At 32.2% G+C, this 15,645-nt stretch overlaps 1 protein-coding gene across 1 annotated transcript; it reads left to right on the forward strand.

Moving 5' to 3' along the window:
* The first annotated feature begins 13,537 nt into the window (after positions 1 to 13,537).
* Positions 13,538 to 14,934, forward strand: LOC134276153 (uncharacterized). The gene is made up of 3 exons (XM_062758422.1): positions 13,538 to 13,670; positions 14,318 to 14,426; positions 14,553 to 14,934. Exons 1-3 carry the CDS (start codon positions 13,538 to 13,540, stop codon positions 14,857 to 14,859), a joined length of 549 nt encoding a protein of 182 aa, XP_062614406.1. The 3' UTR covers positions 14,860 to 14,934.
* The last annotated feature ends 711 nt before the right edge of the window (positions 14,935 to 15,645 follow it).

Genomic DNA, 15,645 nt, shown 5'->3' on the forward strand with positions numbered 1-15,645 from the left:
CAAAAAAAATCCTTCTGCTGTAAATATAAACGTAAAAACGAAAAACTAGATTAGATGCATTTTAAGTACACAGATTTACCGCGCAGATTGCCAAGGAGGTTTTATACATCTAATGTACGGATAATTTTATGAAAAAGGAATTAGTTGCGGCGCTTTTTTATAAATTAAAAAAAAATTAAATGTAAAACATCTGATTGGATAAAACAAATAGAATATACTGAGAGATGATTGATTGTAATATATTTATACATACATGTACTGTGGAAAATAGAATATCGGTATTCACAGTTAATAAAGCATACACTATACTAAAAGAAATTCCGCCAATATTATGTTCAAAAACTAAAATTAAAAAAAACGATAACGCTATAATTCTGCGGCTACATATAGTGTATATGTACATGTGACCGAAGAATTTAAAAAAAAGGGGGGGAAGAGGTATAATAATAGGTTTGTTTCTGTCTTCAATAACAGAACGGAAATGGAACCCAACAACTATTTTGAAAATTGTTTTATATTTGATGAACTTATTAATTATTTTTGATTTACAAAGCTATGATACACTGTGCTTATTTAAAATGTAAAATATCCCACAAAAAAATAAATAAATAGGATAAAATGACTATTTAAATATTTTAAAATTCAACTTACAGATGGATGTGCAAATTACGTAAATGATATACAATAATACGCTTTCTATTTTATGATAAAAAGCGCTACATAAATACCATAAAACTCTACGTTTTTTCAGTACGTAATCGCAAGTGCTCTGCGAGGACAGGGATAACGTCATCAAATGTTAACAAATGTAATGCTATTATTACGTCACAGTCAGCGCAAGGGGCAAAGATGGAATTTTAAAAGTATTTACACCAAAATATGAATAAAAAATTAAACAAAAAACATCTATATATATATGCATACATGTAGCACTAAGTCTAGGTAATGCATAAAACTTTTTCCCCTCATTTAATGTGCACTTAATTAAATGTCAGTGACAGCACCATACTTATGTCAGTCACTGATAGATTTACAAAATTGGATTTCAATTATTTATTAATGATTTATTTCTTGAAATTTTTCATAGGTAAAGTTATCAAATCTGTTACTATAGGTACTACATTATGTATTTGAAAAATGTCGGAAATGAAAACTAAAAAATGTCGGAAATGAACACTAAAAAATGTCGGAAATGAAAAGTTGATAATTACCAAAAATTCCGGAAATGAATTGCAGCCATATTTACGCGAGAATATAATTTTCCGGGACAGACGCAGATAGATTCGCATGACAAGCTGACAAGGCAAAGATTTAGTTCTCGTGAATAAAAAGAGATTTACAGTACATAGAGGGATAGAAGGTCATGCACGAGTCGTGGCAAATTGGTTGAATGCATCTTTGTAAAGGATATATGGTTTATAGATAAGATTATCCATAGTGATTGTTACCCAATGAAAAAAAAGCAAGAGCAACCCCACCCCAGGGATGAGGTAAATTTTTAACAGAAATGTAAGTTTGATAAGATTAACGAGGCCCGATCTACTTGATCTGCGCATACGTTTTAACGCAGCGTCGACTCGGGCACGTCACAATACCCTTGACTGCCGTCACAATTGAACATAATAACGTCACAATTAAAATGACGTCAAATTGCGCTAAAATGTTTCGCTGATCTTGCTTACCTGGTTGCTCTATGGACTATGCATTGAAAGCTAGCATTTCTATTATTTTTTTTATATATTTAAATTAATAAACAACTTTGGAACCTAATTAATTTTGAGGGATCAATATTTTGGTACAGATTCATTAATTTTATCCTGTTTTATTTCAATTTGTGAGTTAAAAAATACAAACACTGCAACTAAAAGTAAACGATTTTAGTCTTTCTCTTTGAACATGCTGAAGTGTTTATACACACTCTTTATTGCGGACTTAAATATGCATCGATTATCTTGTTTTAAAAAATTAGATAATCTATAAATCATTGAAATTGAACCCCCGAAATATTTTATTTTTCTATATATTACATGATATTAGTAAAAATCGCAATTTTGTCGTCTTTACCCCCCCCCCCCCCCTCCCTCTACCCCTTTTTCCACGTAAAACAACGTCGCGTGTTAAGAGAAAAATAAAACATGGCGAGAAAATTATTTCATAATGTAAGAATTATTTATTTTTTAGAAATTAATACAGTATTGCAATCGTTTGTTGGTGTTATGTAAACCCATTGCGACCTATAAAATACGTAGTTGGATAGGATAAATCCAAATTTTGTGTTTTGACATGCCCCCTTTTCACTGCAATAAAGGCTACCTCCAATTTTCTTTTCATTTTTCATAAGAAGAATGAAAATTGCATGATATATGTGGAAAACAAAGAATTTCATCATGTATTTTTTTTAAATTTGTAAATTTCTTTGTTTATTGAAGAGTTTTAGTAAGTAATTGTGTATAAAAACACGAAAAATGGTCCATATCTTGTCAGTGCCCCCATTTCACTACAATAAAGGCAAGGTAACAAAATTCCATTCTAATTTTTCTAAGCATAGAACATACAAGTATATTTCCAAGAATTAAATTTTTTTATCATTCCGTTTTCGTAATTTTCAACTAGATCGGGCCTCGTTAAGTGCGAAAGTCCATAAACTGAGAACAGACTTAAGTCAAAATTTCAAATCGATATAACTTTCGAAATAATTTCGATATCAAAATAAAATTTTCTACATATGTTTCAATTGATGTATTTTGTAGAGTTGCAAACTTTTAAGCTAATACATCGAGTGGAATTGAAGATAATAAAAATCAAATTTTTGACTTAAGTCTATTCTCAGTTTATGGTCTTGGGGCCTGGTTATTGCAACATGTGGTTGCCAGGCGCACACCACAACAAGGGGTGAAGTAGTGGGTAACCATCCTTTGGAAATGTCTTTTTTAAATACACAAAGCTTCTTTCTATAGGACTGAATGCTAGCTCGCAATTCCAGAATGTTAAAAAATAAATCTGGTATAACCAAATACATTAATTATGACTTAGTTTATTTAGTCAAACCCACTACCAAGAGAGATGGGCCTTAGTATAAGAAAGCAAAACCTACAAACTAATCCCGGAGTTTTTGGATATTTGCTATTTAGCTTGCCGATTTGGAATTGAATTTAGAACTGTTAGTACCCGGTATCTGAAAATATTTAAGTTATTGGTATACTCAAAAAATTGTGTGATAAATTTTGAGTTTGAGCTTTGTCTTTCATCATTGGTTCAAACAACATCAAACATTTATGTTTCTTATAATAAAATACCGGTAGTAATACCACCACATACTGCCACTTATCTTGCATAAAAGAAAAATTGTAGAACTGTCCGTTATTAGGTGGTATTTGTATGAAAATTTTACTGAATAAGTTGTGACTCGGTATCCATATTTGCAAAGAAGACAGAGGGTTTGTTCCCAAAACAAGCCATACATAGTGCTGATGATCATGGGCCTTAACTGACAAAAAAATCCAGAAGTCCCATAGAAACTGATCATGCAAGTAAGTTAATTGTTTGCACTGAGATATATTCTGTAGAAAAGAGTCCCTATACAAGTTTATTCACTTGTGCTGAAGAAAAAAAAGTGAGGGGCGGATCACAGAAGAAAGAACATGAAGAACCAGTATGTGCAGTCTTAGGTAAACATTCTAGTTTCAATACAGAACATTGATATACATAGTTGTCTGATACCCACTGAAGTATAGCAAACACGAGAGAAATTTAGTGCTTTAAACAGCAATAAATAGCAGATTTCTTTAAAAAGAGCAACGATTCATCATAGCACAGGTCAAAGTTAAGACACGACAGAGTCAAAAGAAAATGTAAATGTGATGATGGCAGAATTACAGAGGAGTCATTGTCTGCATGGTCCCCTTTGCTGCAGTAAACAAGGGTCATTGTTGATTGTAATGATTTCAACGCAAGACCAAAGATATTTCTATTCTTTAACTGAGAGCAAAACGTTGCAAAGGCAACTATGGATACTGTGAACACTGAGCTCACTAAATGATACTCCCCACCCTCCATACGATTTAAATGGCGAATTCTTTGTTTTGTTCTAGGAGACCCGAAATAAGTGTCAGATCAAGAAGTAAAATAGGAGATGCACAATGCCATTATGTAATGAAGAATATGTTAAAGTATCATTCTATTTATTCAGTGGTTTAGGAGGAGTCGCAGATAAGAGAGGTGGGTACCCTTCAATATTATAGAAAGGATGGCAGTGTCCATGTTTTGCTATGTTTAAGTGTTTAAATGAAATTATGTTTTAAATTTTAAAGTATATCATCTTTGAAGAATTTTAGCAAAGATAATATACATTAAACTTATATAACATAATTACATTTAAAAACTAAATAACACACAGTAATTTGCTCGTGTATATTTATTTTTATGCAAAATAGAGTATTTTTTTTTATACAAAGGAAAAAAAAGTAATTTGCGACAAAACATCTTTTTAGGTAAATTCAGAAAATTCCTAAAAAGAATGGAGGCGTACAAGGCGAGGGCAATCCCCCGCTCTGAAAAAAATTCTCAATTCAAAAGTAGTATTTTTTCAAAATTTTATGGTTTATATAATCTTTTACATATCAAATTCTATATTTCATTGTTTTAATAATTTATGAATAATTTAATTTTACTCATGTTTTTAAGACATTTGAAAAAAAGATAAAGCTTCATGTATGACTCGAACTCTCTCCATAGCGCAGATTTGGTCCAAGACCAACCACTTTAACCCTACGCTAGGAAGTATATTCACTATTGAGGTCTTTCAGTGTGATTTAAATGGACGGGTTTGTTGAAGCAAAATATTTTTCAGAAAAGTTCGATTTTCACATAGAATGGGTTCAGATTCCATTTTTTGGACAAATGAAATGGATTTCACATTTACATTTCCATCATTTAAGCGTTCACGAAGAATGGAGACTTGACCCATTCATGTTAAAAATTCGTTTTTTATAGCTCTATGAAACCCATTTTCCACTAAATATGCTTACCTGTCAACTTTGAAATAAAGATTATCAAATGATAAGTCGTTCAGTAAAATAAAATAATAAACTATTTTGAAGATGACATTACTGAGAACATGATTTTAGAAAAATATAACTTCTTTGTGAATTTTGAAAATTGAGAAACATTTTGTCTCAGAGCGGGGGATTGTACACGCCTTATACGCCCTCTTTCTTTCCATTCTTAAATTAAACAGCGATGCGCACTATTCTTGAAATTTCGATGCCGGAAGATTTCAGACTATTTCCCATGAGTTTTTTTTATAGCTTTTATTTTAAAATAAAAATAATAAGAAAGTGATTTTATCTTCCTGTTCATTACTATTGTTAAAACTCGGTCATGCGCTTATTTGCACAGACGGAAAGACGTAGTAAAACTTTAATTCAACATCACAGACTGTTACCCCCGCATGTAATGATGCAACAGTGGACAATATTTTTCGTGGTTTCCTTTACTTTCTGTTCAGTTGGTAAGTCGGCAATCCTCTCTTTATAGACTGGAATCAAGCTTTTCTATATAATTTTTATTCTCTATAGTATTGTATAAAATGCATAAATTCAATTTATTTTTCAATGAAATAAATATATTACCGCATATTTGAGTTCATCTCACAATATGCGTCGTTATGATATCAAAGCCCTATCCTTTTATTATATGTCATCATTCACCTCATTTTTGTGAAAAAAACAATAAATTAGATAAGCCAGAATTTATTTATCCATCCATACAGCGTCAGTACTTAGTCACTAGATTTACGGGTTATCTCCCCTTTTCTATGCATCAATGAAAGGTGGGTGATGAAAGTATCCGATTTATTTTTTCTGTATTATGAAATATTTCATCATAATTTCCAGTTTTTAAAGGCAATTTAACCATTGAACTGTTGACTTTGTTGACTTTTTGTTGTTGATGTTGATATATGTGATAGTTGAACTTGATATTGATTTGTGAGGTTGACTTTGAAAATTAAATCTTATAGTTATATAATGTAAATCTAAAGCAAAATAATATAATTAAAAGACAATTTGTGTTGAAATGTGTCCGTAGCACGAATGAGGTCAACCCAGCGTGCTACTTTTCCCGTCAGGGAGGGCACAACTTGTGTTGATGTTGGGGGCATGCCAGTTTGCCGGCTGCCCCACTGTTGTGTAGACCACTGTGGACAATACCTGCCAACTCGAATAAAACATTAAACTTAAATACTTAGCATTTGTTTATTATATATAGGTCTTTGATAATTGTCATTATTTCACTTGCGTTACACTTTAAAAATATGTAACATCACATGCTTGGAAGCGAAATAAACAGACAATTTGATTTGACGCAAAATTTTATGAGATCTACAAATTGTTATGGATAATCGACCACCGTTGTATTTATGTAAAAGTTATACATTAAGCATTGCCATTTTCTTTGCATTCATGAGACTGTTTAAACTATAAGCCGATAGAATATATCTGATACCTTCAAAATACATAATTGTGTGAGACACAGCGATCTAACTTCATCGTCTGGAATTACACTTAAAAAGCTAAGTTTATTATGTTTGAATCAAACTATTTCTCACACAATTATGTATTTTGATGGTCTCCTATTCATTTTTAGTAGAAATTTAAGCCCAATAATACTCCAGTCGGATGGCAAATGTGTACAGGTAGTCCGATCCTCATGTTCTGAAAACCAGGGCTTGAGTAATTGAAAATCTTTGAAATCTCAAAGTAATATATGTAGTTTCACACGGATTTTCTTTTAAGTTAATCGTTATTGTTTGATTAATCAGTATGAAAGTTAAATTGTATAAAAAATCAAGTATATTTTCAAGTTTTTCAGGAAACGCGAATAAAAGCATCCGCTATGCTTTTTCTTAATCAAACCTGATTAAACAAATATAATTAGATAGGTCAATATAGATATATACATGTAGGAATTTGGAGAAGATTTCATGGCTGATAGATTGTGTAAAAAGTTTGTGTTATCCTTGCAAGGTCACAGATCAGGTCTAATTTCAGTTTGGAAAGACTACAATTGTAGTGCGAACATTGTTACAATATTGTCGTTGTTTGTAACCATATTTTAGATCTTTAAGTTCATTTTAATTCGACATCTGAAATCAACCCCACGCTCACAATTCTTCAAAACCGCATTTCAATTTCGAACTTAACATTCCAGTCAAACATAGTGGATTTGAGCTACCTTAATTTACTTACCTTTACTGTATTCCAAATTTTATGAAAATCCTTGCGAGCATATACTGTAAAAACGCATATTTTCTTGGGGTCACACTTTCGTGGTTTGAGGGAAAACTCTTGCTTCTTTTGGGATTTGATTATATGGATAAAGAATCGTTGAGTAGTAATGTATGTAACATTTTACATTTCGTGGCAAACGTGAATTAGTGCATCTCATCACACATTGACAACAACGTAAATTACACCCACACGGAAATTTGTGATTTCACAGTACTAGTATTGACGGTGTCATAGAGTGAGACCACCATAATGAGACTCCCCTCGGAAGTCATGCTCTAGAGTGATACTTTCACCGGAAGTATGTAAGACTTCCTCCATTATATAGGGGAATCGCTCACTAGAGCACGAATTCCAAGGAAAGCCTCATTATGTAGAGAAGTTTTGCTTCACAACACCGGGACCAGCAAAAGCTAGCTCTCATCATTACCCCTAACATAAGTTTTAATAGCTGAGGCAATAAAAGAATGAGACACTACATGGACAACATGTATTTGGTCCAGCTGTCTGTCTCTCTGCCTGTCTGATTGTCAGCAAAAACTTTAACCTTGTCCATAACTTTTGATTTAGTGGAGCTGTGACTTTCATATTTCACATGTGTATTCCTTGTGACAAGACCTTTCTTTGGGTACCACCAAATTTGACCTTTTGACCTTGACTTTGGAATTTGACCCACTTTTACACAAAAAATTCAAATTTTTAATTTGGCCATAACTTTTGAACAGTAGATACCTGGACATTTATACTTCACATATACAGTATATTCTTTGTGGCAAGACCTTTTACTGGATACCACCAACCTTGACCTTTTGACCTTGACCTTGAAGATTTCTGTCCTAATAAAAAACTTTAACCTTGGCAATAACTTTTGAACGGTAAGGGCTAGAGCTTTCATGCTTCACATATGTAATCCTTGTAAGAAGACGCTTCATTGGATACCAAGAGCTTTGACCCCTTGGCCTTAAAGTTTGACCTTTCAAAAAAAACCCTTGACGATATCTTTTAAAGGGTAAGAGATAGTACTTTCATACTTTACACATTTAATCCTTGTGACAAAACCTTTCATTTGATGTCAAGACCTTTGACCCTTTGAGTTTGACCTACTTTTAAAAAATCTTAACCTTGGCCATAATTTTTGAACGTATAGGGCTAGAGCTTCCATACTTCACATATGTATGCTTTTTGACCTTGACGTTGAAGATTTCCGGACTTATGAAAAAAAACATTAACCTTGGCAATAACTTTTGAAGAGTAAGGGCTAGGGCTTTCAGACTTCACATATGTAATTCTTGTGACAAGACCTTTCATTCAATATCAGTAACCTTGACCTTCTGACCGTGATCTTGGAGTTTAACGTACTATTAAAATCTTTTTAACCTAAGCCATAACTTTTCAATGGTTAGGGCTAGGGATTCTATACCTCAAACATGTTATCTTTGTGGAAAGACCTTTCATCGGATACCAATAACCTTGACCTTCTGACCTTGATCTTGAAGATTTATGTATTTATGATAAAACTTTAGCCTGGCCATAACTTGGGAACAGATGGTGATGGGGCTTTCATTTTTACAATTGTATTTCCAGTTAGGAGACCCAACTTCGGGTACCAATATATTAAATTTGCATCTAAGGAAAGTTTAATCTTCACTATGTTGCCATACTGGGACATCAGTGTTTCACAAATACATCTTGTTATTTTAAGCCTCATTTTGAAACTTTTTAAAAAAAATTAGATTATAATATTAATGCCTGACTTCAAAAATTAAAACTCCTTTTTGATACATGTATTTCATTCTAAACATATTGCACATACGTTGGAAACCATATAAAGAACCTTTGTTTTTTTTTTCTTTAAATTTTCTTTTAGAATCTGATTTGCCACAGGTTAACTACGTCTTTCTTGGAACATTTCAAAGTCCAATCAAAGAAGAAGATGCAGAAAAAAATTGTACTTCGAATTCTTCTTCTCTGGTCATAGCCACTGTTACAGAATCATTTCCATGGAATAAGAGTGTGTTTTTGAACAAACCGGGGAGAACTGATGTGTTTTGGATAAAAGGCAGGCTTTTAAATTTTTAGACATACTGGTAATCTTCAGTATAGTTGAAACTATGTTTCAATTAAATAAAATTTAGGAAGTACCGGTATTTTATTATGTGGAAGCCCGTTGAGGCCAGTCCAGGGAAAGAAATATTTTCTATTGCGTTTAATCGCAGTAATTATCACATTCTCCTGTAAACCTGTACAGTCATGTTTGTATTTGTTTATACTGATGAGCTATAATGCTCAAAGTCAATAAAGAACTTGAATCACAAAACTTTGCGTTTAATCGCAATAATTATTGCGTTTAAACGCAAAACTTTGCGCTTAATCGCAATAATCATTGCGTTTAATCGCAAAAGATTGTGATTAAACGCAATAATATTTTTGCGTTTAATCGCAATAATTATTGCGATTAATTGCAATAATTTTTGCGTTTAATCGCAATAAATTTTGCGTTTAATCGCAATAATATTGCGATTAAACGTAATAATTTTTTTGCATTTAAACGCAATAATCTTTGTATTTTAAAGCAAATATTTCTCTTTGAAGAGTGCAATGGATTCACGCTGATATTTGTTTCTTTTTTCTTTTCTACATTAATCTATGAGGAGAATTATGTATTGTTAAGCTTTATAGAATCAGATTCTTCTGAACAAGCATTTTCTGAATGGTTAAATCATGGTATGGATTTAAAGAGGAGAAAGAAGTGCCGGTCTGTAAAACAAAGGCAAATTTAGAAAGAAACAAACTTTAAGCTTTAGCATGCAAAACTATGCAAACAATTTTAAAGGAATTTCGAAATAAAAGACTAGAGAAGAAATAATGATGGAAAAACTATCACTCCACGTTGCGGTCACATAATTTACACCATGTACCTTTATAAAGGGCTTTAGGAAACGACCGATGGAATGATTAGACCTATGTATATGTACATATGTACATATATATTATGTATATATATATATTCACAACCTTTCCTTTGATCACATACAGTAAACACGAGAACACGAGAATTTAGGAGATGGAATCATATGAAATCAAAAATAAATCAAATGAAAACAGATTGATTGATGTGTACTACCAAATTGATATGGCTATTAAAGGTACTTGGACACAGATTTGAAGTTAATATATTCTCATTTTTTCTGTATAATATCACGAATTATATATTTTAATAGCATTTCACACAAAAATTAATTAAAAATCTTATTTCATTTAAAAGTTATTAAAACTTTAATTTTTTTGGCGGGTTTGATTGACACATCCTTGCACTTTCACAAATTTTAACTTTATTCTTAATCCTTAGGAAAAGTGGCAATTTTGATGTTTTAATGAGAAATATTAAAATTTTTATCAAGAAAAATAATTTTATTCAGAGTAGAAATGTTAGAAAGCAAAACACCTTCACAAGTATCGTCATTCCGAACTAAGAGATGTACGGAAGCGTAAATGACTCTACACTTGTTGTGTTATAACTTTGCATATTGTCTTATATTTCATCGACTTATCAACATATAAAGTGTTATACCTCCTTATTTATGCACATATTTTAAATTGTATTAAGATTTCTTAATATAATTGAAGGCAACTACTTTTGTTCAATAAACTTTATTGCTTTAAGTTTTATCGACTGAAATAATATATTGATTTTCAGATATTGATCGAAACAAGATATTTAATCATATCGATATAGTATTGTTGATATGATGAAATAAAGATACAGTTATATTGATTCTAATTTATAAATATTTGTGATAAAGAAGTCATAATACAGTCTTTTTGAATTATTTTGGCGGGGCGGGAATTCCAATGAACCTTCACTTCACTCGGGAATCAGTGAAAGCTTATGTATCATGTACGATTAAAGGCTGAATCAAATTAAAAAGTATATACTCCAGTATTGAAAAAGGGAGATGAAGACACATTAAAAGTTATAGATCCATAGTGGACTATTGCACCGATCACCACTTTTGAAGAGGGGAGACAAGAGTATCTTCGTGCCCCTCATCCAGCTTTTAAAAAAACTGAGTACAACAGAGATCCACTAATATGTCCCCAAATTTAAGAAAATTCTCGCAGTTAGATTATTAAATCCTTGGGGTGTTTTGTTTGTTATATATATTTATTTTGGCTGACACTACACTTTCCTCCTTTAAACTTTGTGACTAAGCTTATACAGATTGGCTGAAATCACAAATTATTTTATATTATTTAAAGCATAAGAAGTTAGATCTGGTGTTTATATTTTTATGCAAGGAAGGGGGGGGGGGGTTCCAAGACTGTTGAGGTTCGCATTCTTGAGTCAGATCCTATGAATAACACAGAGTGGAACAGCATCAAATACTTAAAAAGTACATATATAATCAGTGTTACTTTTATAATACATAGTGTTACTTTCTATTTTCGCTTCATTAACGATTAACAATCTCCAACTGAACTCAAGAGATATAGGCAGTGAACAATGATAGAATATATAGCAGACCCCCTCTTCAGAGGTGGTTATGGGTACAATAACCCTCTATGACAATGGTAATAATCTAACTGTTGATGTCTCTCCATCTTCCTTTTTCAAATATTTTTGAATTTTGTTTCAGCCTATAATCGTACACAATAGCAAATACATGGTACATAAGCTTTCCCAAGTGAAGTGAAGATTAATCAGAATTCCCGCTCCCGCCAAGTTAATTCAAAAACACCTTTTTCTGACTTCTTCTCGAAAATATTCATATATCTATACCGAAATAACTTCATATTTATTTCTTTATATCGACAATACTATATTGACATTATTAAATATTTTGTTTAGATCGATATTTCAAAATTAGTATAATATTTCAGTCGATAAAAGTTAAAGCAATAAAATCTATTGAACAAAAGAAGTTGCCTTTAATTTTGTAAATACAGCTCAATACAATTCAAAATATCTGCATAAATAAGGAGGTATAACACTTTATATGTTGATATGTCGATAAAATATAAGACAATATACAAAGTTATAACACAACAAGTGTAGAGCCATTTACGCTTCCGTAGAGATGCGTACAGAGTTTAGAAAATCGAGCACACTCGTGTTATGTACACAGTTTTTGTAAACAGGGCTCGAGTTCTGTTATTGTTTATATTTAGAATTCACCGGGTGCGTTCAATCGTCATAGTCTGCTTACCATATAACTGCACGGACTGACAATATATTGTGTGTTTGTTTTGCTTTCGAACGTGTCTACTCTGAATTTTCTGGATTTATTTATAGTATTAATATTTTTCATTTATACAAAACGAGATTGCCACTTTTCCTAAGGATTAAGAATAAAATTAAATTTGTGAGAGTGCAAGGATATGTCAATCAAACCCGCCGAAAATTTTGAAATTTCAATATCTTTTAAACGAAATAAGATTTTTAATTAATTTTTGTGTGAAATGATATTAAAATATATAAGTTGTAATATTACAGAGAAAATAATAACTTCAAATCTGTGTCCAAGTACCTTTAATACCACTGAAACATTCTTAATTTGATGTGATACCTACGGAATTTATTAATGCGTTAAAAGTGTTGGATTCTAATAGGTTTAAGAAACTTTGGTTGTTTACTTAGGATGCCATTGTTAAACTTAAAATCTCACAAACTGCAACATTTAGCAACAAGACACAGAACCAAACGGAATCAATCCGTAATTCATGATAATTTTTGGCTAGCCGATGTTTGATTTCAAACTACAGCACTGAATTATTGTGTTTAAATTCAAAATAAATCCTTAAAAGGAAGGATTTTTGCGATAAAATGCAGAGAGTATTGCATTTAAATTTTTGCGATTAAACGCAAAAAATTTGTGATTAAACGCAAAAAACTATTGCGATTAAACGCAAAAACTACTGCGATTAAACGCATTAATTATTGCGATTAAACGCAAAAATATTATGGCGTTAAAACGCAATAATTATTGCTTTTAATCGCAAAAGATTGCGTTTAATCACAATCTTTTGCAATTAAACGCAAAGTGTTTTGCGTTTAAACGCAATGATTATTGCAATTCAACGAAAAGTTTTGCCTTTAAATGCAATAATTATTGCAATTAAACGCAAAGTTTTGCGATTAAAAGCAATAATTATTGCGTATAAACGCAATGAAAAATATTTCTCTGAACTGGCCTCAACGGGCTTCCGTATTATTACGATCAGGGTACAAATTTGCAGATTCTGATGGCAAGATGTCGTGTGCATCTCAGAGTTATGGTATATTACCACCTAAGTCTTCTTGTGATACCATTCCAATCGACTATGTCCTTTGTAGACAAATAAATATGACACAGAACAGCAGTACATGCATCAATGAGATAAAGGGTATTTTGTTTCTTTCTGTGTATATAGCTTTATTAATTTATGAAAAACGAATCATATCAATGTTTTAAATGAGAGAAAATATAAACCATAAATGATCAAGTATTTTAAGCTATACAAGATGTATTACTTTAATTCAAACAACAAATGAATACCATACTTACTATTGAACAATTTAAAGGAATCTGTCATGGCAACTTAATTTTTAATTGAATTTTCGTAGTTATACACACTTTGAATCACATGGTATTTAATACGTCTTCCCATTGTTATCATATCCTGATATTACCGTTCACGGTAGCTCAGTCGGTAGAGCGCTCGATCGCTCCGTGATTGGGAGGTCGTGAGTTCATATCTCGGCCGCGACTGACTTAATTAAGTCGATAAAAAATGCCATGCGCTCGGCACTTTGAAGTGAAAGCTGTGTCATCCTTCGGATGAGACCTTAAAAACCGAGGACCCGTGTCAGCGGCAGGCGTTGGCACGATATTTAAGATCCTTCACTGCTCAATGGCCTTGAGTGACGAGTAAAGGTAAAAATTTGAAGACCTTCACCGGCATACGCTGACGTCTCAATATGAGTGAAAAATTCTCGAGAGGGACGTTAGACAATATACAATCAATCAATCATATCCTGATATTTTTCACAGATCCAGAGAGTCGGGACATTTTTAAGGTACCAGTCATTGTGATGTTTATTGTAATACCTCTAGCTGTTTTATTGGCGATTTCAGCGCTTACATACATCTACCGAAGAAGGTTAGTCTGACTTTGACATCCTCGCTTGCAAAATGATAATGTTAAGCAATTCACTCAATTTTCGGAAATTTATCAGAAAAGAAAACATACCACAATAAAACTTAAAGTGAAATTGTATTTCTACAGACGAAAAATTAAATCGAAGACAACAGAGCAGACCAATTCAGTCAAAGAATCCGACATTGTAGGAGAGAAAGACGAAACGAAAAGAGGTATAGAAGAACGATACACAGAAAGAAAGGCCAACGAATCGGGCTGCGATCCAGTTTACATTGAAAGTTATGGTCAATATGACCATTTGCATTTAAAAAGAGTCCATAAAGAGAAAACTGAAAAGGAAGAAAACCACTATACAGGCATAGACACCCCGTATCAGACAACCTCTGCCAAAAACATTGAGCTAACACTAAACGAAGACATGTACACATACTGAGATGTGATAAAATCAATGTAACATATTTTTGTTAGTAAATGTTCAAATATTTAGAAAATTGAATTTAAATATATATTATTTATTTGTATTAAACCTTGTGTATTTCAATGAAATATTGAGATAAGGAAGAGTATTCAAGCTTAAGTGTCTAAACAATACTAATCGAGAGCAAAGCAAACACACAGCCCCAAAGACATCAGAGGTGGTATCAGTTGCAGTTGAGGTACAAGCACTCTCTATCATCAACCGTTCACATTTGTTCCTGATCTTGATCGGGCAAACAAAAATCCGTAGACAAATCACTGTGTGTAAATAATGGTCCAATTAGTGTGAAATATTTGGAGATAACGAACAGTTTTCCAACTTAAAGGTCTATTAATCATTACAAAATAGAAGCAGAACAAACACATACCTCTATACATCCGAGGTGGGATCGGGTGCAATGGAGGAGTGCGCATCCCCAGCCGACCGGTCACATCCGCTGTGTGCTCCTTGTAATTTTACTGGGATAAAATCCGAACAAATCCGTTGACTATTCAGTGTGTAAATAACGGCCGAACAACGTGAAAAACTTCAGTCCGTCCTTGACTGTATTTCCTGAAAAGATCATAAAAATAAGATAAGTAATAATAATGCCTAATTAATACTCTGCGATTTTAATCTATGTGGGATCAATCAATTAACTTAAGATTCTAGTAATAATAAACGGACCCGCGAAATATAAAGAACTACAAGTAAATAATAAACATATTGTTAAAGATTTTAATGTTTATTATAGTTATATTC

This window comes from Saccostrea cucullata, unplaced genomic scaffold, assembly GCF_032062105.1.
Source record: "Saccostrea cucullata isolate Sc308-1 unplaced genomic scaffold, CSIRO_AGI_Scuc_v1 ctg7013, whole genome shotgun sequence".
NCBI lineage: Eukaryota > Metazoa > Mollusca > Bivalvia > Ostreida > Ostreidae > Saccostrea > Saccostrea cuccullata.